This window comes from Vulpes lagopus, chromosome 12 (assembly GCF_018345385.1).
Source record: "Vulpes lagopus strain Blue_001 chromosome 12, ASM1834538v1, whole genome shotgun sequence".
Lineage (NCBI taxonomy): Eukaryota > Metazoa > Chordata > Mammalia > Carnivora > Canidae > Vulpes > Vulpes lagopus.
Genome location: NC_054835.1, coordinates 64435614 through 64461762, shown reverse-complemented (window position 1 = coordinate 64461762; position 26149 = coordinate 64435614). Strand labels below are relative to the sequence as shown.

Below are 26149 nucleotides of genomic sequence, written 5' to 3'. Positions count from 1 at the left end.
GGCTTCCTTTAGATCATCTAGGCCTTTCACTGAGAATAGGCATCAGGAAGAAAGGGATTGAGTGGAAGGATATGAGTTGTAAAGTTATAAATCCAGGATGCATTCAGGTAAGTAAAAAAACATAATCCTTCACACTGTTGTGCACACTAAAAGTACCTTTTCAGACACTTTCTTCCAGATTATAATTGATAGATTCTAAATTCTCACAAATTTTAAATTAGTGGAGTTTGAATTAATTAGGTTTTATGACAAGATACATCATCCGAGTTCTCATTTCTGTCTATACCATGAAGCTTCAACATCCTTGGTATTTAGTTGCAGTGCAGTTATGAGTTCAAATTGCAGCCTTAAAATTGTAACCTTTCATAGTGCATTCATACTCTATTTGTAAGTGTCAAAAAAAAAATCTAGCACTTGTATTATCAGAATGTGTTTTGTTTTGTTTTTTTCTGCCATTTCGAGCAGTAACCAGCAGGTGGTATCAAACAATTTTATACTTGTTTTCTGTTGCAGGTTTTTGTGCCTGTTTGGTTTTTGAGGCTACTTCCTAATTTCCATCCCACACCCAACCACAAACACCTACACACTAGCATTTGATGGGAGTAAAGGTCTAAAGGAGAATTTTTTTATTTTATTTTACTTTATTTTATTTTATTTTTATTATTTTATTTTATTTTATTATTTCATTTCATTTCATTTCTCTGATTTAAATCTGTCTTGACTTTGCTTTCAGGGTAATATATTTTTTTGCACGTGCCCTGAGCTGTCTTTTTATAATGAAGACACTGCTTAACATGAAGTAACGCGTTTGATCACTACATTATAGGAAAACATTCTTCTTTTTTTTTTTTTTAGGATTTTATTCCTTTATTTGAGAGAGAGGGCTTGCACACGTGGGACAGGGGGAGAGGGGCAAAGGCAAGGGAGAGAGCATCTCAAGCCCGACGCCGAGCTCCAACCTCACCACCCTGAGATCAAGATCTGAGCCGAAATCATGAGTGGGATGCTTAAACACTGACCTACCCAGGCACCCCAGGAAACTCTATTCTTAATCCTCACTTCACAGATGAGCATACTGTGGAACAAAGGGGCTAGGGAATTTCCCCAAGATCATGAGATTCAGATTTAGGCATCAGGCCATGGTGCTCCCAGTCTCTGTGCTGAAATCTCTCCCCCTGCTTTGATTTTATTCTCTTAGGGCATATTTGCATCCAACACTTAGCATTCCTTTACAGGATCTGCTCAGCTACTATGAGTGGAGGTTTTGGCACCTATACCTTGAAAAAGGAAATACTAACATAGAATAAAACTAGAATTTCAAAGAGCTGCATGTTAGATACGGTCTGAATATGGGAAATGGTCACATATTTCACACATAATGCACAGAATTTTAGTGCTAAAAGCACTTTAAGATACTTGCCTTTTATTTTACTGAAAAAGAAACGTAAGCTTCCCAGGGAAGCATTGAGGTAGGGCAGTCACACAGAGGAGTTAAGGACAGAGATAGTCTATTAAAGAAATTTGGGAATATTTATTTTTGGAGGCCCTAGGAAGTAGACAAAAATGCCCATTGTTTGAGGAGCGGGCACGTAGAAGGTCTGTGAACTTTCCAGGTACGTGCACCTCTTTATTTAATGCCCAGCTCTTCTATTTGTAACGTGATGGGAATAAGCATAGTTGGAACTAGCAGACAAAAAGCTGGCATATAAGAATCATATCCTTCTAGTGGAAAGAAAAAAGGGAAGGAGAAAAAAACTTAGTGTTAACAATTTTATTATCGAGTTTACAAAATCAGATAAAAAAAATAAAATTTAGATATGGGGAAGATATGAATATGGGGAAAAATAGCCTCATAGTAGATTCATATTGAAATTGCTACAATACTTTATTGGTTTGAATGCCTAGGCCCAGATCTAATTTTAAACTAGCAGCGTAGATTTAGAATCTTAATTAAATTTATGGTGTGCCATAATTTGAACTTGCATTTTTTGATAGATTTTCTTTAAATTAACATTAACATAGCCATCAGTCATTCCCAGAAATTCACAGAATTGCAAATGATAAATGTCATCAAGTATCTCTTGTTTAAATTAAAATTTTTGTATTTTTTTTCTTATCGCAAAAGCAAAGCAAGTTCACTGCAGGAGAAAAGGAAAAATGTATTCCCTTCGATGTTAATTCTCCAAAGTAACTAATACAATCTTAGATTGTATCCTTACAGATTTTATCTTTTCACATTTTTCTGGCAAAATACCAAAGAAATAAAACTAAAAATCAGTCATAAGCCCATTTTCTATTTCATTCATCCAAACTCCCAACATTCCTTCTTCCCCAAGGTGGTAACCTTTTTAATTTTATTTTTGAACCTTTTGAATTTTATTTTTAATTTATTTTTTGAAGTGTCCTTTTTAATTTTATTTTTTGTTTACTAAGCTCATGCAGGTATACCTACATTGAGACACAAATCCAAGTACATATATTTTAATGAAAATTGAATCATGAAGTATTTTTAAGCAAAATGTGTTGTGGATATATCTGCAGTCAATAAATAACCCTACCTTACTCTTTGTAATATTGTCATATTACTAATGTAGGTAATCAACAATTTAAAAAACATTTCCCCAGTCAATGAATATGCTAGTGTTTGCCACTTTTTTTTACTTTTATAAGACATGTTCATGTAAAGAACATTGTGTATCACTATCACTATATATTTTCCTGCTGTCATTTCAGGAAGATAGATTTTTAATAATAGAAGTAGTGATAACAAAAACAAGAATCAAAATAGCTAACATTTACTGAATACTTGCAACGTGCCAAGCTTTGTGCCAAATGCATACTTAACCTAAACAACATAGTCTTTTTTTTAAAATTTTTTCTATTGGAGTTCATTCAATTTGCCAACATATAGCATAACACCCAGTGCTCATCCCGCCAAGTGCCCCCTCAGTGCCCATGACCCAGTCACCCCAACCCCCCGCCCACCTCCCTTTCCACCACCCCTTGTTCGTTTCCCAGAGTTAGGTGTCTCTCATGTTCTGTCTTCCTCACTGATATTTTCACTCATTTTCTCTCCTTTCCCCTTTATTCCCTGTCACTAATTTTTATATTCCCCGTATGAGTGAAACCATATAATGTTTGTCCTTCTCTGATTGACTTACTTCACTCAGCATAATACCCTCCAGTTCCATCCCCATCGAAGCAAATGGTGGGTATTTGTCGTTTCTAATGGCTGAGGAATATTCCTCTGTATACATAGACCACATCTTCTTTATCCATCCATCTTTCGATGGACACCGAGGCTCCTTGAGAGGGTATAGTTTATAATTCAAATTTATAGTTGGGGAAAGTAATGAGAATAGGTGAGGAACTCGCTCTAAGTCACATAAACAGTTGGGGAGCAGGATTCAAACCCAAGCCGTCTGACCGTGAGGCCATAAGAGGACATAGCAATGCTCACTATTTTATACTACCCTGCCCCATCTAGAAGAATTGCTGGGGCTTAGGGTAGATACCAGCAAAAATGGTGGAGTAAGAAATTCCAAATAAAGGCCTCCTGGTACTGGGGAGAGGAAAGTGGAGCTCCTTCAGAAAGTACTGTCATCACTTTATGGTGTCTTCTTGGAAGACATTTGCAAAAGGCTTCCCTCTCTACATTGCCAGACTCAGAATTCCCTGGTGCAAAAGTTGCAACTCGGAAGATGTCACTGAGAACATTTATAGGCAGATGTTTTAGTTGTTGTTTTTGCCTTTGCTTCCGTAAAAGCAAACACAACCCAAAGCAAGAAGAAGAAAATTAATAACAAATTTGAACAGAGATTAGTGGAATAGAGAATAGAAATAACAGTGTAGAAAATCAACACACAGCTATTAAGATCAACTAAATTGACAAGACTTTAGTGAGACTGACCAAGAAAGAAAGAGAGAAGACTCAAATTAATAAATTTAGGAAGTAAGAGGGGACATTACTACTGATCTTATAAAAATAAAAAAAGATTTAAGGGACTCTGTTAACAATTGTAGCCCTCCAAATTAGATAACCTAGAATAAATGGACCAATGACTGGAAACAACAAATTACAAAAAAAATGACAGAAGAGTCTGTACAAGTCTATAACAAGTAAAGCTATGAAGTAAGTAATAACAAAAAAATCAATAAAAATCCAAGGCCAGATAACCTTGCTGGTGAATTTTACCAAACATTGAGAAGAGAATTAACACTATTCTTTCTCAAACTCTGAGAAAGTAAATGAGAGATCTTCTTGACTCATACAGTTGGACCATTTTTACCAAGAAAACGAAAAACAAAGAAATAACAAGTAAAAAAAAAAAGCCTCTTCAGATCAATATCCCTTAGAAATATAGATGTCTTCAACAAAATATTAGTGAGCTGAAGTCAGCCACATATAAAGAGGATTAGATATGATGACCCAATGACATTTATCCCAGGAATGAAACTTTGGTTCAACGTACAAAAAATCAATATAAACAACATTTTTATGGAGTATAGGAAAAACACGAAATCATCTCAAAACATTAAAAAAAAAAAAACACAACACAACATCCTTTCGTAATAAAAACACTCAACAAACTGGCAGGAGAAAAGGACTTTCTCAACCTGACATCGTACTTAGAGGTGAAGATTAAAAGCTTCTGTGCTAACATCAGGAGCAAGATAGGGATGTCTGCCTTCATCAGTGCTGCTCAACATTATACTGCAGGTTCTAGCCAGTGCAGTCAGGTGGGAACGACAAATAAAAGGCATCCAATTTGGAAAGGAAGAATTAAAACTCTATTTACAGATGACATGATTTTATGTATAGAAAAACCCTTAGTAAACCACATAAAAACTATTAGAGCTAATTACATTCAGCAAAGTTGCAGGGTACAGCGTCAACACAAAAAATCAGTTGTGTTTCTCTACACTAGCAATGAACAATCTGAAGAGGAAATTAAGAATATATTTCCAAAAAGAAAGAGAATATATTTCCACTTACATTAGCATCCAAATACATAAAATACCTATAAATAGATTTAAACTTAAAGGCGAAAGACTTGTACACCGAAAACTACAAAACATTACTAAAGGAAATTTAAGAAGCTCTAAATAAACAGATTACATATATATATGATATATATTACATATGTCTATGAAAAATTATAAAGGCTAACTAGGTGTCCTGCATTCAGGGATTGAGATGACAATACTGCCCCAAACAGTAACTTAGATGCAACACCTATCAAAATTCCAACAATCTTTTTTGCATCAATGAGCCAATTTATCATAAAACCACATGGAAATGCAAGGGGCCCCTGAATAGCCAAAACAATCTTGGAAAAGAGTAACAAAGTTGGAGGCCTCAAGCTTCCCAATGTCAACACTGACTCTAAAGTTACAGTCATCAGACCAGTTTGAAACTTGCTTAAGGGTCAACGTGCAGATTAGTGGAATCAAAAGTGCAGAAACAAACCCATATATCTGTGGTCAGTTGATTTCTTCGTCTTCTTTTTTTTTTCAAATGTTTAAGTTCCAGTTAACATGCAATGTGATGTTAGTTTCAGGTGTACATACAGCAGTTCCACGCAACACCCAGTGCTCATCACAAGTACGCCCCTTAATCCCCATCACCTATTTGCCCCATCCCCCTACCCACCTCCCCTCGGTTTGTTCTCTAGAGTTAAGAGTCTGTTTCTTGGTTTCTCTCTTTCTCTCTTTTTTCCTTAAGCTCATTTATTTTGTTTCTTACAGTCCAGACTTGAGTGAAATGATATTTCTCTTTCTCCCACTGACTTATTTTGCTTAACATAATGCGCTATAGCTCCATCCACTTTGTTGCAAGTGGCAAGATTTCATTCTTTTTTTGTGACTGAATAATATTCCATTACACACACACACACACACACACACACACACACACACAAACACAGACACCACATCTTCTCTATCCATTCATTACCTGATGGATACTTGGGCTGTTTCCATAATTTGGCTATTATAGATAATGCTGCTATAAACGTTGGTGTGCATATATCCCTTTGAATTACTGTTTTTATATTATTTGGGTCAATGCCACTAGGTTCAATTGCTGGATCATATGGTAGTTCTATTTTTAACTTTTTGGGGAACCTCCATACTGTTTTCCACAGTGGCTGCACCAGTTTGCAACAGTGCAAGAGGGTTGCTCTTTGTCCACATCCTCGTCAACACTTGTTGTTTCCTGTGTTGTTGATTTTAGCCATTCTCACCGGTGTGAGGTGGCATCTCATTGTAGTTTTGATTTGTATTTCCTTGATGACAGTGATGTTGAGCATCTTCTCATGTGTGTGTTGATGATCTGTATGTCTTCTTTGGAAAAATGTCTGTGTCTTCTGCCCATTTTTTAATTGGATTATTCATTTTTGGGGCTCATTTTTTGAGCTGATAAGTTCTTTATATGTTTTGGATACTGATCCTTTATCAGATACTCATTTGCAAATATCTCCCACATCATAGGTTGTCTTTAGTTTTGTTGATTGCTTCCTTTGCTGTGCAGACATTTTCTATTTTGATGAAATCCCAGTAGTTTATTTTTGGTTTTATTTCCCTTGCCTCAAGAGACACATATAATATGAAGTTGCTGTCGTATGGTCAGTTAATTTCAACAACAATCCTAAGACCATTCAAAATAAGGGAAGAAAAGTCTTTCAGCAAATGGTACTGGTACAACTGGCTATCCATATGCCAAAAAATGATTTTGAACATCTACCTCACAACATACATAAAAATTACTCCCAAATGGAGCAAGACCTACATGTCAGAACTAAAAGTATAGAACTTTTAGGGAGTGCCTGGGGTGGCTCAGTGGGTTAAGCCTCTGCCTTTGGTTCAGGTCATGATCTCAGGGTCCTGGGATCAAGCCCCGCATCAGGCTTCCTTCTCAGCAGGGAGTCTTCTTCTCTCTCTCTTTGTCTCCTTCTCCCTCTCCCACCTCTTGTTCTCTCTCTCTCTCAAATAAATAAATAAAATATTTTAAAAAATAATGAAAGTCTAGAACTCATAGAAGGGAACATAGGTCTAAATCTTTATGACTTTGGATTAGGTAACCTTTCTTGGATATGATGCCAATTTGTAATTCCTATTGAGAGAGGTTGTCCATTGCCCCACATTCTCCTCAAGACTACCATAGTATAAACCTTTTAATGTTTGCCAACATTTTGCTGACTATATGGTTTTAAAAAGGTATCATTATCACTTTGTGTTTCCTTATTTGCTAGGGAAGTTAAGTGTATTTTCATGTATTGATTTGTCATTTGCATTGCTGTATTGTGTGTGTGTATGTGTGTGTGCGTGCGTGCACGTGGACATGCATTTAGGAGTTGGGAGGATATGGTTTTGGTTGGGGGTATGTGTGGTTGTACCTGTCATGTCTTCCATTTAATTACTCCCCCGGACCAAAAGAAAACATCCTCACCATCTCAAACCTCTCAGTTTGGTGCATGAAAGGACAATGTATTTCTGTAAATGTGCTTTTTTTAAGGTTGACTTAGCAGCAGGTGAACTAAATTTATTTATCTGCTTTTTATTCCTGCTACTACCATCATATTCTTAGATGTACTCACTCATGATTAAATAGAATTATTTTGCTGTTTTGAATTACTGACTCTATGGTAGATGAGAAGAGAAAGCTGCTTTATGTATCCTAAGGGAAAGCAAATACTACAATACAATAAAACTTTAATATATGGATGAACATTTCTTTAACATTTTAACTCTCTTTTAATTTAAAATTAAAATATATAATATGTATATAATTAAACTTCCATTGGATTGCTGATAAAACAGGTAATTGCAGACATTTTGACAGTTGATATTGCAACTTACCTCCTGAGTTATTGCTTCCTTTTCACTTAATTATTGTGACTTCCCTGACTACTGGCAGAAAAGCCTTACAGTGAAAAGGACTAAATTACTTTTTAAACCAACAGAGGCATAAAATATTCCTTAAAAGTAGTGATTTGCATTTTTATAAAGTTTGAGGTTTAGTTGCTTGTTTTATTTTCTATAGATTCTAGGCTTCATTGTGAAAGAAATTACGTTCTCACAATGCTAAGTGATCCAGAATTAATTTCACATTTAGGTAGCTATCCTAAGAATAAAGAACTTTAATCATAGTTCCATTGTGATCGCTGGTGTGGATGATTGGTCCATTGCTGAGCATGATTTAAATAAATGATGAACAAATTCATGTGAGGCTTTGTATAGGATTTTTAAAAAATGAATGTTAAGGCGCAATGGATCAATTTAAAGTAACTGTTTTCTTCATAGGAAATTCTACTTTCAGTATCACCAGTCTTTTTAACCTTAAGAATACTAAAAAGAGAAAAGGAGATTCGTACAAACAAAATGAAACAAAATGAAAACTGAAAGCACTTCAGTTATTACTTTAAGAATTATAATAGCCATTTGTGATTATCAGCTTTGCCCTGTTCTTCCAGTTATTATTTTTTTTTAAAGTGGATAGAAATGGCAGTGAAAGTAGCATTGAACAAAGGAATATTTCCAGTTCCGTTTTGCTAATATCGGTTGATGTTTTGGTACCTGTCTTCCTGCAGGAGTAACAACTGTTCTAACAATGACAACTCTAAGCATCAGTGCTCGGAATTCCCTCCCCAAAGTGGCATATGCAACTGCCATGGACTGGTTTATTGCTGTTTGTTATGCATTTGTGTTCTCTGCCCTAATTGAATTTGCAACTGTTAACTACTTCACCAAAAGAGGATGGGCTTGGGATGGGAAGAGTGTAGTAAATGACAAGGTAAGTGAGAATTTCCTTCTTACAATGATTAAGAGAATCCCCCTAACAGATTTAGCTTATAACAGATCTGTTCCTAAAAATTGACATTAAGAACATTCAAATGTAAATTATCTATCTCTCTCTATATATATCTATGGCACAGATTTAGATATATATGAATCATTCAGATTTCTTTTAAAGTATGCTCTTGCCTGAAATCCTTTAGGAGTGCTTGTTACAGTATGACTCCTGTTAAAACCACTGCCTAGCATCTGTTGAGCTCTGACTGTGTGTCAGGCATTGTGCTGAGTTTTTTACATATGTCCTATCACGTAATCTTTAGACTTTACAAGTAGGGTCTCTTTTTAATTTTCATTTTTCTGATGAAGAAGCTAAGACTTAGTGAAGTGGTTTACTACCCAAGCTCACACAACTAGTTAATTAAGTATACTTGAAGGCACATCTGACCATTAAACTCATGCTCTTCAATACCACACTGCTTTATAATGGAGAGATTTGGAAAAGAAAGTGGGCATTAACTTTACCTTTGTGGGATTTCAGGCCCTCTCAATGGGTTGAAATACTCTTCACCTACTCCCATCTCCGTTGCTTGGATATAAAAGTTCAGGCAATATTGTTTGCTCTCCCATGGTGTATGAAATAAATAAGTAAGTAGGTACTAGAATGTCTAGAAATTTTAAGTTGCTCATGTAGGCTATAGGAGTTATTGTTTTTAAGAGTAATTTCTTTGGGAATTATTGGTGTCTGTTTTTAGGTTGCAAGTACTGAAGCTAGTGGGAGTTTTGATCATTAATATAACAGCTGTTCCATTTCTTCTTTATAGATTATTATTCATCTGCATTAAAAGGAGGCTTTGGATATATTACAATGAGATATAACGTTTTTTTAATAGTTCAGTTCCACTTGGAGGGCTTCTTTTAACAACATATCTGTTAAAGCACTTCTTCCATTAAATTTGGAATAACATACTTGATTTTACTCCTTTATCAGTTATTTAAATATAATTTTTTTCTCATTTCTAGGACCATCTTGCCGCTTAAGCATATAAATGGTTGAATGTTATAGTTTAAAAGTCTTGCTCTTTTTTGCTAAATTTTGTAAACCGTGTAAGTTTTAATAAGTGCTGGTTTATTTCATTTTATAAGCAATGTTTTGCATACTAACAGCCACTGAGTAAATATTAAAGGGAATCTGATTAATTTCCTATGCTTAACTTCTAGGTTATTTCAGCATTTCCATTACATTTTGTTGTTGATTTATGTTTTCATTTTCCATATAATGTACTGCTTTTTCATTGCTATCTATGCAGTTACTTCTTTTTAGTTATATTAATTACACATGTGCTTTCATACTTTTTTTGGAGATGAAATGCTAGTTATATTTATAAATGCCAGACATATTTATAAATATGTCACAAAAGATAGTGGTTTGTGGTATAAATGCTCTGTATAGATATTTAACTGATATCACTCATTAATGCTGTGAGGGTGCCAATCAAATGGACGTTGTGATTTGGCGTATCAAATAAAATACCTTCTCCCTGACCTTGGAAAATAGAGGTACCTTTCAATGCAAAACCCACATTCTCAATGCATTCTAAAAGCAATGACCTAGTACTAATGAATATTGGATTTAAGTCAAACCACATATCAAATCACACAAAGACAAATCTAGGGTAAGATCATTGATATTCCAACCTAATCTGCAGAAAAACAACAAACAAATTCTTTTTTATTTTTCTGAACAAATTCTATAATAGTTCTGAGTGGCTCAAGTTCATGGTTAAGTTAAAGGGAACATTACATCCGGCATGTTGCTTGTTCTTACTCACTTTTCCAGAGCTAGAGGTGCCAGGCACAGTGGCAGACGCTTACTAAGCACTTCAGGATTATTTATGGAATAAAAGAATAAATGAGTTTCTCTTGTTAAGTCTGGTAGTGCAACACCAATGACAAGACTTCTTTGCCTTCATGGAAGGGATTTTAGGACTTGACAGTGGTGAATTTATCAGTGGGTACTCAACCCAATTTCTTGATTCAAATGAATTCTGGGAAGTGCTTCTTAAACCTAGCTAGGAAATAATCAGGTTCTTAGAAGTGAAAGGAAATCAAGTCGAGTGCCCCAAACTAGCATATCTGCCCAAAATAATATTTCAGTACAGTCTACTTTCAGCTACCTCTGCTTTAGTTTTCCTTAGATTTAATTTTTAAGTGGAAAAGATGATGATTTTCTTGAATCACAGAGTTTTTAATCCACCGTCCATATTGGCATATTTCCAAGTTTATCAGACTGGCAGAAATCTGCTTTTAAAGTTGATATCACTGGTAAACACAGTTAAATGATCTGTCGATCCAAAGAGCGTATGGTAAGTTCTTAAACACTTGTAAACTGGCCAAGTATTATGTTGCCTCATGAGAAGAATGACTCAAAGATATGTTTCAGCGGTATATGTTTGAAAAAAAAGATAAGTATTTAACAGACAATTTTTATGTAGATTGTGCTCTGATAATCCTTAAAGTTAGTTTTTGCCAATACATAAACCCAGGAATCACGATTCGTATTCAAGCTGCATTGAGCCCTGTGTTTGAAGACACAGCCTGTCCTGCTCTGTGATCTTGGACAAGATGTTACACCACTTTCAGCCTCATGTGTGAAACGAGAGAACAAAACCATATCATCCTTAAAATGTAGTGCTGAATCAGACAGATCCAGTTTGATCCAGTTTTTATGTCCTTCCATATACAAAAGTATCCCATCTTGCAAAATGCCCCAAGTTCTGGACCTTCCCTGATACCCAACATCCTTCCACCTGCCCAGGACTAATTCATTCTTCCAACTCAGCTCTTGATCCCTTTCTTCCTTGTTCTTTACTCAACCTCAAACTATCAGTTAGTATTTCCTTCTTCTTTCTTCGAAGCCATCTTCTTCTTTTTGACTGCCTCCTTCCTTTCAGTTAAGGAGTATGTTTAATATGCTTACTTTACCGTGGAGGCAAAAACCAAAATTCTCTCCAGATCCTATGTCACCCATTCCCCATCGACAGATTTTTATCCCCCTTTTCTCCATTCAAGCTTCTTGAGAGCATTGCTTACAAAGTCTGTGTTCTCACTTTCAATTTAGCTCTCAGCTCACTGTAATCTGATTTCTTTTCCATTTATTTTTCTGTTAACTGAAGAATGCCAGTAACCTCCACATATTCAGATCAGATGATAATCTTTCATTTTTCTCAAGGGATCTCCATTGAGCCCCGTGAATACTGCTGTGTTTCAGAGCTCCATTTCAGGCCCAAGTCAGCAGTGCTTTCTCTTTGTTCCCTCTTAACAACAAGCCTTAGGATATCAACCTCTTGCCCTCAGATCCTGGCAGCTGCCTCTATTCCTTTTATCCTGAGAGTCTGCCCAAGTTCAGAGTAGATCCAATCTCCCTAGCAACTGCTCTTGTTTATACCCAAAGACAGTCCTTTGGCTTTATTTTATGGTTGTTTTTATATTTACTAGTCATGATATATGATTCGTCTTTAAGGGTTTTACTGTAATATTTGTGGGAACGTCTGCAACACTAAGCATACTGTCCACCCATTATTGTCCCGAAATGGATAATCTCTACCCATCCGCAGCACAAATGTCAAGCTTCCGGAAGCCTCTGAGCTCTGCATCCCCCTAATGACTTGATCCCATTGTAAGTGTATGTAACTGCCTGCCCTTTTGCATTGAATCCTTTATCACAGTTTCTAATTGCATTTTTATGTCTCCTCTCCACTGATCTTTATAATAATTATCATGTTTATTGCAATAAATCATTTACCCTCGGCCCTTTCACAGGGTCTTGTATATATTAGTTGCTCAGTAAATGTGGGATGAATGAATGAGATAGAACCAAATCACATCTACAGCTCAGGCCTTTGTCTTAACTTCCACAAGTTATTATCCACCACTGCACCCCATACCTTCCTTTTAAGTTCTAGGATCATATATCCAAACTGTTCCCTAGGCATTTCTACATGAATATAACATCTCAGTCTTTACATGCGTTTTTTTCTTAAAAGAAAGAACAAACCAAAAATAAAACCTTCTAAATTGGTTTTCTATCTTTTCCATTCATTCATTCATTCATTCATTCATTCATTCATTCATATCTACAGCAAAACCTAATCTCCCATACCAACAACTTGGGAGTTGTTGACATCTAACCTGTCAACAGATGGAGCCTATTTTCCCCCCTCTCTGTCATGGACTATGCCCTTGCTATATTTCTCACTGTCTCTTACCATGTTTCCCTCCAATCCATCCTCTACATTAGTGCTAGGGTCATCTTTCTAAAATTGGAATCTAATCATTTCATTTTTCAGCTCTTTAAGGAATTGTTGAATTCTTAATGTTAGCTGTTGAACTTTTCAATGAATCATTCAAGCTGCTCAGCTAACGTAGTCCAAGTATATAGCTTTCTCGTAAGTTCATTTATATGTTGAATAATAAGAAAAACATTATTGCTATTTAATGTGCACTTACTACTCTATGCCTGGGAATATCTCTGTGTTAGAAATGAGAAACTATAGGATTGGTCATATAAAGTTACTTGCTCAGGATCACATCTAATAGGTGGTGCATCCAAGATTGAATACAGATCTAAAGTTCGTGCTCATATTCCTCCTATAGCCATTACAAACATCCCCAGATATCCGTGCTGCTACACATCTCTGTGACATTACTTGTGCTGGTCCCTCTTGCTAAAATGCTAGTTCTTTCCTTCCCTAACTGATGAACTCCTACTAATTTCTTAATATCCATCTGATTCTACTTAATATTGAGACTTTCTAAATGAATGTAACTGCCACCCCTATATCGTGTTTCTACAGTACTTGGCACAAATTCCTTTTGTGTAACCTTAGTAAATTATACTTTAACTATAAATATTTCTAACAGTAGGCTACATGATCTAGGAGGATAATAGTTTTGTCCTACTCATCATGTTCTCTGTTATTACCTGGCATAACAGCACATAGTTTCTTTGAATTAAATTAAAAATAAATGGCTTCAGTGACTCGAGGTTGTTTCTGTTTCTAAATCTTGTCGGTGGTTCTACACTAGCCCAAAAAAGCATATCCTCTGGAAACACACTAGATATTAAATTATTTAAAACACAGACTTAGCAACATGATATCTAGACTAACATGAAATATGCCATTGTTCTGTGATTCACGCCATGCAATCCATAGAAAACATCACATTTCAAGTGTTTTTTTTTTATTTATTTGCATTTTTTTAACATTTTGCCTTGTCCCAAAAGCATTTCAGGCAGTTTGCCAAAAGACTGTATATACTTAAAGTATTATAAAATAAAACATAAGTAGAAGTAGGATATCAGGATGAAGGAAAATAGAATGCAGATATGTCCACCATTTGGTCCAGAACATTAACTATAGTCCAGGGCTAGAGGAGTTGAGCTTTAAATCCTGAGCTTCTTGGCTATCACAGTAAACCATTGGAGAGTGGGTGGCGGGGAGTTAATACTTTGTGTTTTTTTTTTTAATCACAGATTGGAAGCATAAATTTTCTTAGGGAAAATATCTTCCTACACTGAATTATATAAAACAATATCATATGGGTTTTATACTAGAGAAAGCTGGGTACTGTTGAAAGTAATGTCAACATTTTCCCAATAAACGCAGTAATGAATTTCATATTGATGTCTCTTGTAGTCCCCTTCAATAAAAGCTGAAGGCATTACATTAACATACAACTCCGTGAAGGCAATTCTTCAAGGAGCTAAGCTAATTTGGTCCAAGTATATAGCTTTCTCATGGCCCAATTTAATCCAAGGAAAGACTTTAGAGTACTTAGAGAAGTGGATGGACTGTATAACCTTCAAACAATCTTCTGTAAGTATCACTTTTCTCAGGACGGTTAGCAGACAGTTAACAATAGCGTTTTCTGACCAAGGAGCATGTTGTTGCTTTACCAGTAATGGGCTTGCTATTGGCCACAATAGATTTAAAAAGCAACATGGTATGTATATAGCAAGAGCAGAAATTTGACACTTTGGCTACCTTGGGTTTTTTTCCAAAGTTTGTCTTATTTAGTGTTACATTTATGAGAGCTCCATTTCCTTATTTTAAGGACAATCTCTGCGATTCTTTCAACTCTGAAACCATGTGATTATTACTTTTATTCATATCCCAGATCACTTTGCTAATAGATGGCTATATTTTAGACAGAGCGTTTGCTCAAGTTATTAACATTATTTTATCTAATACTCTAAGGAAGCTGAGGTTGTTTTGCCCCATGTTTTAAGACATTTTGATTTCTATAATCAGGAGTTTTCCAATCTTAGGTTTTTCCGATTTTAAGTTTTGAAATCTTAAATATATATTCAGGCATTCTAATGAAGTAATAAACTCAGAATACTCTGACTCTTATAAAACATTGTTTAAAAAATAGAAAATTTGATTAGCATGGACTAGATTTCCTTTTCATTCCACTTCAGTAACAGCACCAACAAATTCCATAGCAGCATATTTTACTCTTTTTCCCAAATAAAATTTCCCAAATTTTAAGTGTAAAAAAACAATTTACTGATTTTGCGGTTAGTCATATTTTTCCCCTTCCCACCTGTATCAGTCTCAATTACAAGCAAAACAAGTTCCAAAAACATGTAGAATGGCAAAATTGAGGACTTTCAAGATATTTACATATCAGAATTGTAGGACACAGTATGGGAATCTAGTTTTTATCAATCTAATAAAGACCTACTCTATAGAATGCTTTATGCTTATATATATATTATGTATTATCTAAATACATTTTTGTCACAGGAATCATTCTTGTACATGTCATTCATTATAAAACAAAGATTTTTTTGAGGCTTTTCTGTGCCAGAAACTATGCTAGGAGCTCTGCATTGCACGGTCTATGCTTTCAAGGAGCTTACCATTGAGTGGAAGAAAAAATAAATAAGTGAAAAAAGTATATGTGGCATTATTGAGACAAACACTTGGGTGCTATGGCAGCACCTGGAAGGACTAGTTATTGCAATTAGATGTGATTTTAAGCAGAGTTGATGCAAAATGGATCTGACTAGGGGGGTCAGTGTAGATTGGTGATCGGTTCCTGGCTCCATTGTGGTATCATTCACAGGTCAGGGAATATAAGACGGTGTGCAGAATTAGGTTGGAAGTACAAGTAACGAATTCATTTCTGGATATTTTCTGTTTTAATTACCTATGGAATATGTAGGTAGAGAAGCCTAGTGAAACATAAGTGGGTAAGAATTCTGGTGAGAGATATGTCAGTCATCTTTGTATTGGTGACAAAAGCTTTAAGAGTCACTTAAAATTAATAGAAAATAGCAATAGCCATTTTCCTTCTTTTCCCCCATTCTCCTCCTGTTTGGTTTCATTCTTCATATTTAACATTGTTTGCTTTACTTATATTTTCAGCTATACCTGGCCTTATTCTTATATGAAGAGGCCTGCCTAAGAGACTTACTGCAGAAATGCAGAATGATAAAATTAGACTATGAGAAATTAGGTAGTGTGAACCGTCAGAGCTTGCCTAATACTCAAAGTAAATAAAAGTTTTATATAGGGACGTGAGCATTAAAAAAAATTATCTTCTGGCAAGTACTACTGGTTTGAACAGTTAATGCAACAGTAGACTTTATTGGATGATTTGTCTTCAAGGCTCCGAGGGCCTGAGTGTAAGCCAAGGGTTGCACTGAATAAAGTAGAATTAGGCAAAAATCATTGGCCCAACTACTAGCCTGCTGATGGTCTGCCTTGATCAGAGGCTTGCGTGATATTCAAAGAAGATTTATAATATAATATATCAATTTGGTTCTTTTTAATAGAAATTAGTAATGAATAGGGCAAGGTAATATCTCTAGTGATGGCCTAGAGTCGGAATATTTTTTAGTACTATCACTAGCAGATCTGTTTCTTACAAAGAACAGTAGTAGGATATATTATGTGGACTTAATCTATGTGCTCTGCTTTAGCAGATCTGAGAACTCTAAGTCAGCTATGAATTCAATAGTAATTTTTCCTCTATATGCATGTTATTAATAATTTTAAATAGGAACAATTTGCTTTACTGTAGATTTGTGACAATTACTTTTAAATGGACTGAGGAGAGTTATTTTATTCTTTAAAACAAGACTTGTAAGAGCTGAGCCAGAAAGGCTTTCCTGGACTGTGGCTGGGAATTGAGAAGGTTTAGCACCCTGAGGGTGCCCTGTGCTTCATTTAATGAATTGGTAGGAAATTATAGATGCCAACCACTGGGTTTGACTAAAGATAGTGCTCGTGACTGTTGCACTATTGATTCTGAAAATAACCAAGTTGCCAAGTTCCAAGAGAGAGCATTGTGAAACCAAGCCATCATCTTGGCAGGTACTTGAACCTGCCTCTGAAGTTTATAGTTACATTCAGAAATTGAAGCCATCCTTTGAACAATGAAGAAAAATATAAAATTTTGTTCTGTTAAGTCAATAAAAGTTACAAACATATATTAAAATTATTTTTAATACTGCTTTTTATAGTATCCAGAGTGTTGGGATGAAAAAACAAGCCAACCAACCAACATACAAACATGCAGGGGTGATATTTGGCTGGTTATATACTGGTACAGCCCTCTGGGTGTTTATAGCTGATATTCATTCAGATTGGTCAGAGTATCTGTTCTCATTTGTTAATGTCTCTGTTTCAGAATTTGTTAAATAATTTTAGCATCATCTGTGGGTTTATATACAACTGAAGGATATTCAAGTCGGGCAGGAAGGGTGTAGGTAAGAGTCAGTCAGAGTTCTATTCATCTGTATACCCCTCTTGTAAGAAAGGACATTCACATTTGTGTTTCTTTGTCAAGATGTCTAAACCATGCACCATAAATCCTGACCTAACTAAAATATCCCTCTTCCAAGATACCTTTTTTTTGAGCTCCTCTATGCAATGTTTATGTCTTCTTCCAAATATATAAAGTATATTGTCTATATATCTGATAAGCCAGTAATCATTGTTTAGCTTGTGATAGACTTATAGCCATTAATACTCTCCACTAAGAGACTGCTTTTCATTGTGGTTTGAATACTCACTTGTTCATTTGATTCTTACAACAGTTCATTATGGCTTTGGTCTAATTACCTCCTCTTTTTTTTTTTTTTTTTAACTAGAAGCTGAAGCAGGGAGAGGTTCAGGAACATTTCCAAGGTCCAAATTCTAAATGCAATTTGATAATGTTTTCAATGATGTTTAGGTAGAATTGAAATAATGATAATCTAAACACTGTATGTTACATACTTAATGGTTTAAAGAGTCTTTTTAGAAGATTGGCCTAGCCATACAGACTTCAACTGGAAAAATTTAAAACGAAGTGTACTCCCAGGTTTCAGATACCTTCCTCAAAGAGAAAGTCACGTAGTATGGTGTTTGGAGCAGAGGTTTAGATGGTCACACACATCTGAGTTTGTGTGCTTTTTCAGGCACTTTATAGGCAAGTGACTGGGTTATGTCAAGAAACTTCTTTAGCCTCCATTTTGGAATTTGTAACATGGGGTTAATAGTAGGATTTACCCCCTCTCCCATAGTGAAGTTTTTACAAATGACACTCTCAGGCCAAACACTCAGCCTGACACATCTAGTGCTCAAATGTGTTAGCTGTCATCTGGCTATCGGTCATGCACTTGGGGATTAACATGGGAACTACACGTGTCCTTACAGAAGAAAAGCTGTTGCATAGCGTTCATGATGGTAGATCCTCAACCTCTCCTTCTGTACTCCAGCTGGGTGAGGAAGAAGGCCTCATCTGCAAGGGAAGGAGGAGGAGGAGGAGAAACCCGATGACAGTGAAGGACAGGAAAACCAGGCTTGTGTTCAGGTCCTCTTGGGACTTTCAGAGCTCCTTTTATCGTCTCATTTTACCTGAACATTTTGAGAATTCTTAATTGAAAATAACTGGTATTCAAAATTGTGTTCTAGGGCAATTAATTGGTCCTCTAAATCCGTTGACTTACACTCTTCACTATTTTGGATGATTCATAGCTGGTTCAATTTTGTTTGCATTTAGATAACTAAGAAGACATTTTATAATAGTATAGACATTGCAGGTAAATGCTATTTATATTTTCAGGTTCATTAATTCAGCTGCAGATTATGTGCTTACCTGGTGGAAGGCATCATGTTAAGTGGAAGTTTATAATGGTAAACAAGTAGCACCAGCCTTTATTGACTTTAGATTCTAAGGAGAAAGGAAGATGTCAATCCCACAACTAAAGAAAGAATTTACACAGTTTGAAAAATGCCATGATGGAAGTAAACTGAGTGAAGAGTGCAGATGGCCAAAAAAACCTGTACTAGATAGAGTGGTTAGGGAGGCCTTTTTGAGGACCAAGACTAAGACCGAAGGATGAAGGTGGATTGATGACATGAAAAGAGGATGGAGGGAGAGCACTCCAGGCTAGGAAGTAGCATGACCAAAGGCATCAAAAAAAAAAAATTATTTCATGGGACTGGTATATAATTCACAAAGAAAAGAAGCCGTAATTAAGAACTATTGATTTTATTCTCAGTTCTATGAGATAGTATTTAAGAGATTTAAGCTGAGGGATTACATGATCCCATTTCTGTCTTTAAAAAATAAAAAATCCCTGTGGAGAGTGTCTAATGATTGGATGAGGTCAAATGAAGCTGGGATAGCACAAAACATGTTATTTGGTCCAGGCAGGAGATAAATTGTGAGTTAGATTAGACTGGGTGGGGATTATGAGGAGAAACAGGTTATGGATGAGCTAGGCAAAAAAGCAAAGTTTGTTTTTTATCTTTCTCCCGTATTTTTAATACTTATTTCATCGCCAACTGTTTATTGTCATTTTCCCACCATATGAGTAAAGCATTCGACGTGAAAGAGAGAAATCCTGTTACCTAGTTAAAGAAGTTAAATGTCTTTATTTGCAAATTGAGGTCATGCATTGTAGATGGTCATTCCTCTTGTTAAAATATGTCTACATTTCTTTTATCCATTCCCTCATCCATTCAACCAATATTTGAATAACTTGTAAGAGTCCAAATGTTGCATCATTTATTAAATGCGTGGCTTTGATTGTTTGTTTTTCATGTAAACGACAACAAAAAATGGTTCTCCAGGACAATGATAATCGTTGATTTTACTCTGGGACTTTTCCTTACGGTTTTAGGACTCCTTTATTTTCCTAAATTTCATCTTTCTAGTGGATAATGATGTTTAATCAAGATACTTTTCTTCAGAATTTGAACTGGAGTTTGGAAAACGTTAAGTAGCAGGCTCAACCCACATTCTGTTAATTCTTCTATTTTCCAATAGAAAAAAGAAAAAGCCTCTGTCATGATACAGAACAATGCTTACGCGGTGGCTGTTGCCAATTATGCCCCGAATCTTTCAAAAGACCCAGTTCTGTCCACCATCTCCAAGAGCGCAACCACGCCAGAACCCAATAAGAAGCCGGAAAACAAGCCAGCGGAAGCCAAGAAAACCTTCAACAGTGTTAGCAAAATCGATAGAATGTCTAGGATAGTTTTCCCAGTTTTGTTTGGTACCTTTAATCTAGTTTACTGGGCTACGTATTTAAACAGAGAACCTGTATTAGGGGTCAGCCCTTGAATCTAGACGCAGGTTATCTTTGGGATGTATAGCGACATAAAACCTTGTTTGTTTTGCTATGTACAGTCTGACTAATAACTGCTAATTTGTGAGCCAACATGTACAGTGTGTATATAGCCACCGAGCTCACCAGTAGACCTCTAACGGAGACACGCACCTGCTACCCTGTGGCACCGCAGGCAGACAGCACCCCATACCCAAAGAGCCATTGCCTTTTTGAAAGATTGATCCCGGGAACTCGTTTAAAGTGGATTTCACGTGACCTGACTTGTTTCCTACTGTTCCAACAGTGATGAAGATGGGGATCCTATACCACACTTTGTGAACTCTTTTGAGTTAGGTCTTAAATAGGACTATTTTCCACTGTTGCCCTTTGTGTGACGTAACACTGTCCTTCCCAGGCGAATCCTTCCAAGTCCCAGAACCTCGTATCTGCGACATCAGTTCCCTTCATTAAGTGCTCAGAATCCCTGCTAGTGTAATTGGAAGCTTAGCACACATCAGAAGAAAAACTAGAGACCTGAAATCAGCTTTTAATTACTCCGCATAGCATCTATAGCACATGTTACCGCATGACAAGCTCAAATAATTACGAGTCACTCCTGACAGGATGTTAATTATGCCTAGAATTTAGTAACCATCAGAATGTCATGGTCATTACTTTTTAGCATCAGAGTTTATTTGAGAGTGATAATTGAAATCCTACAGGTTATTTTAATCATTGGAAACTACCTTAAATTAAAAAAAATAATAATAATAAAAACAAAAAGACAAACATGTCTTACCCTTTCCAGGTATGTGTTGTATCGAAATTGATCAGCTAAATTTTCTTGGTGCTGGAGACTGGACAAAGCATCCAGCTTGGCTGCTGTGGAGCAACGTTCACACTGGATTAGAAAAGTGTGCCAAAAACTCCCACCGGAGAGAATTCCTAGGTGTCCCAGCGTATCGATGAGCACTTACACGATTCTCCTCTTTCCTGTTTACTGCAAATTTTGCCTTAAGGCTTCTCGTCATCAGGACTCAGAAGCCACTAATTACAAAGGAAAGGGCAGTTAGTTGGCACATTTTTCTGTCTTGAAGCAGTGCTTTCAGATGACAATTAATGTAAATCTGCTTTTGTAAATTGCAACTTTAAATTAAACGGACTCAAATTTACAACAGCTTTGTATACCAGAAGAGGTTTTGGTAAGAGTTGAACATTTTTAAACAGAAACTTTAAAGCCTCACCAACAGATGGTGGATTAATTCACACGCACACACATAAACGAGTGTGTGCACGCGCACACACTAATTAACTAAATTAGAACACACACAAATAGCTAAATCGGAAACCAGTTTGCAATTTTATATAATTACTAATTATTAATGAGTAAAATTCATTTTTCTTTTAATATTTAAAATATACTCTCTATACCCCTGAAATGCATTAATAGAGGTTAACAATCGTGTCTCATGCCTAGATTTAACATTTTTGGCAAATCCAAAATCCTTTTAACTCACATCTACATTAGCAGTTATTAGTTGACTTTTACTAATAGATACACCTTTATGATGGTGTTTTTGTAGAAACATAAGTAGTCCAATAGTGGCATTTCTTGCAGTTTTGTACAGTATTTCAGTATAGTGCATAAATAAGTATGTTCATAAAATCAAATAAAAGGAGTATCTTACGGAAATAAGAAAAATCACAACAAAAATTGCTATTCATTTGCCTCGTTTAAATTTCCTTTTTTTTTTTTCATTTTCTTTGTTTTAGTGTGATTCTATTATGTGCTTTGCATGACTGTATTAATACCAAGGTCACAAAATGCATCTTATTAACAGAATTTGCCGTGAAGACAGCCTCAACAGTAAAAATTCCCTCACCAAAGGTAATCCATAATCCTTAATAAAATTGTTACATGAGCTAATAAATGTATTTCTTTAATTCCCTTCCAGTTACAGCTTCTTTCTCATCTAAATAGTTTTAACATGTGCACTTTATTTATACATTGAAATGGAACATATCCTATTTTCCTACACATTTAAGTATAGCCTAGACCCTCTGTAGAGTTTAGGAAAGTGTGCAAGAGTCTAAGAAAGTGCACCATGCTTTTGAGGGCAAGCAATAAAAATGCTCTGTATGGTATGCATTATTAGACACTTTAAAAATATTGTTCTTATAAGTTACGCATTTCCCCCTTTTTATTTTTTTTATTTTTTATTTTTTTTACGCATTTCCCCCTTAACATCGGACTATAAATTACAAATTTATAAGTGTGTACATATGTAAAAAATAGTTGTAAATAGCAGTTTCTATGTGACAACAGAAAAGACTCATCTTTACCTTCGACAAAGGGTTGCACCTACATTGATGGCACCAGTTTTATTAACATTTATGGTAGACTGGCCAGAAAAGTTATCGTCATTCTTATTTTTAGTTTCAATTGCCAAAATCCCATTCGAGCTTAAAAATATCCTTAAAGTTCAGATCTTCAGGTAATGTAGATCAGAATTTTCTCTTATTTTGCCACTTTGCTGTATTTTTTTATGCACTTCTTAATCTTTTAAAGTTTAGATAAAGGGAGCTTTTGGTCTTACTGGAGAGAGGGAGGATGCTCCATGGAAAATGATTTTAAATTATAGAAAGAACCATCGTGTTTACAATTATTCTCCCTTCCATAAACCGGTCTGAAGATGCAAAATAAAAGTGACATGAATTTATTAAAATAAGACCAACTTTTCAGGAAATACATGTTTAATAAACCAACAGAGGTCTCCTTGGCCCATAATATGATGCCTATTTTATGCAGTTGTACCTTGACATAAAGAGTTATGGTATGTACAAAATGTAGATAAATACATGTGCATATACAGAGATAAAGTCTCCTTATTGTATAGCTGCTGCTCTGATTCAGCTAATATTTATTCAACAAATATTTTTTTACCTCCTACTATGTGCCATGCCATGGGGATGATGTTAGTAACACTCATATCACACCCACAGAATTTAGTTGAAAATTAAAGTCCATCTCCTTCTTAAGATCAAAGGCTGAATGGAACACATGAATTAATTTAGCACTGAGAGTTGTTCAAATAAGCTATAAGATCATGAGTGTGTTACGATAGTGGCTGCTTTGTTTTTTCCTCCTATTTGTGTTCCTATTTTTTAATACAAAAATGGAACAAATATAACCATTTAGTAGTGATTTTAAACGTCAGTGATTTTTAAAATGCCAGTGTTACTATTTAGCTATCTTCAGGGATCTCTCTCGAATTTATCTCAGGTGTGGATAAGTGATCCCTTCAGTGATATTTCCATTTTTTTTCTTAAATGTTTCACGGTTTATTTAAAAAGAACACAGATGCTATTATCTCACTCATATTTTTGTTATATCTCCCTTGTGTGTTTATGATGCGATTCTTTTTATATTCCTGGCTAGGGAACTGAACTCTGTCTGCTATGGTATCATAGATTCTAGAGGGGCGCCAACGCTCTGTGAATACTGTACTTTGGCGTGGCCTGGTATCATTTCAATGGGAGGACAAGGGAAGTAAGTCAAGTCACCTTTTGCAAAGTCATGGTTCTTCAGCATCGATTAAAACTTTTTTCAAATGCTCCATTCCTGATGTCTCAGACAATGCCAGTGAAACACTGAAATGTTTATTATTTAACTTGAAATCCGAGACCATGTCAATAGGTTTATTAATATGAATAGGTTTACCAAACACTAAACTGTATAAGCTGTCCCTGTTTTTAGTCTTCTGGCATTCCTACATGCATTTGCACATTTTTGAAGCAATTTGAAGATTTTTTTTTCATATAAAAGATTCAGAATTTCAGGGGAATCAAGCTGACCCATTGCTACCCTGTAGGACATTTATTTTCCTTTTTTAAAAATTTAAATTCAATTAATTAACATATAGTGTATGATTAGTTTCAGAGGTAGAGGTCAGTGACTCATCAGTTGCGTAGAACACCCAGGGCTCATTACATCACATGGCCTCCTTCATCCCCACCACGCAGTTGCCCCATCCCCCCACTCCCCTCCCCTACAGCAACCCTCAGTTTGTTTCCTATGATGAAGAGTCTCTAACGGTTTGTCTCCCTCTCTGATTTCATCTTTAGTTTTCCCTCCCTTCCCCTATGCTCCTCTGTTTTGTTTCTTAAATCCCACATATGAATGAAATCATATGATAATTGTCTTTCTCTGATTGAGTTAATTTGCTTATTAGCATACCTTCTAGTTCCATCCAGTTGTTGCAAATGGCAAGATTTATATAAAAAGGTACAGAATTTCGAGGGAATCAAGCTGACCCATTGCTATTCTGTAGTGCATTTATATTCCTTTTAATTGAGGTCTCATGGGCACCATGGGTTTTCCCCTTACTAATCCTGAGTATATCAAAATGTACCATTTAAACTGGGGAGGGCTGTGGTTATTTTTAATATCCATGCTTGGAAACCAGAGACACTGTATCAGAATCACTCATAACAGTGTGCACAAGTATGATCTTTTTTTCTTTTTTGAAATCATACTTTAAAAGATGAAATCCAGTACAAAATGAAATTTTTAATATCTATGATCTTTTATAACCAACATTTGTATAAAAGATACTACTGTTTTCATCATTCAAAAACAAATTCAAGACCTCAAAAACAGGGAAAGAAATATCAAAGAGAAAAGCCCACTAGAAAAAAATGAGGCTGTTGCTAATTAAACTTAGTGAAGCATTTTCCCTTTTTAACTCCCAAGAAAAGGGAGAAATTAAACATGCAGAAGTGTACGCAGAAATGTTTAACAGTTACGATTCCATCATGGTAAGCATCATGATTAAAATAACTAAGAGAAATGAAGTTCATGTGAAGGCATACAAGGAAAGGTAATCAAAATATTACTCAAATCTATTTCTTCTAACAATTTTGTATCATGTTTTTCTTAAAAATTCTTAATCATCCAACATATTTATACCACTGTTTTCAACTTTATTTAGTTGAAATATTCTATATTTGTCTGTATATATATATAAGGAACATTTTCTCATATACATAATTATATACCCCACGTTAAATCACTTTATGTTGTAGCTGATACATACCATCAGTTAATATTATTGCCAGTAGGGAAGGATAACCCATAGATGTTTCAGTTTATAGTAATGTCCTAAAGAACACTCAGTAAGTTCTTAGATTTTATTAGAAGTGTGTGTGTGTGTGTGTATTTTCAGGTGTGAAAGAACATTTTGAGAAATTCAGATAATTTTATGAAATCTAAACAATTTATTTTATTAATTGGATCCAATCTCAAGTGTAGCTCTTATTAACTACCAATTGACGTACTCCATAGTTTTTTTTTTTTCAATAGATCCATAACAAACTTATTGGAATTTAGTCTTGAGCCACATGTATGGTTAGAAATAGTGTTCCTATAAAGTTGTGAACATCTTTCTGATGTATTTCTGGTTGGCTCAAATGATTTCACAATTCTGTTTGTAAGGCAGGATAGGAAAATCTTTGAATTCCAAGTTTGTAAATGGAGGTTTGTGAAAGGTTTCATTAAGTTAAATATCTGGTTGATCATATGCAAATGCCTAGTCATCTATATTCATTACTGGTTAGTCTCATACCTTTTTGAATTGAAATGGTTCTGAGTTTCTTCTTACAAGAGCTCATCACATGCTAGTCGAAATTCCAAGCCCTTCACATAGAGTACCTCATTCAGTCCTCACAACAACCGGAAATCAC

General features: G+C 35.4%; 1 protein-coding gene across 5 annotated transcripts in view; it reads left to right on the top strand.

The window, feature by feature from the left end:
- The window catches only part of GABRA2 (gamma-aminobutyric acid type A receptor subunit alpha2), a 121511-nt gene extending 97157 nt beyond the window's left edge, over positions 1–24354 (top strand). For all 5 annotated transcript variants that reach the window (XM_041723901.1, XM_041723903.1, XM_041723900.1 and 2 more), the window contains 2 exons: positions 8592–8794; positions 20125–24354. In XM_041723901.1, coding sequence (XP_041579835.1) covers positions 8592–8794; positions 20125–20421 — 500 coding nt within the window. In that variant the 3' untranslated portion in view covers positions 20422–24354. The remainder of the gene's footprint in view (positions 1–8591; positions 8795–20124) is intronic.
- Positions 24355–26149: the final 1795 nt, after the last annotated feature.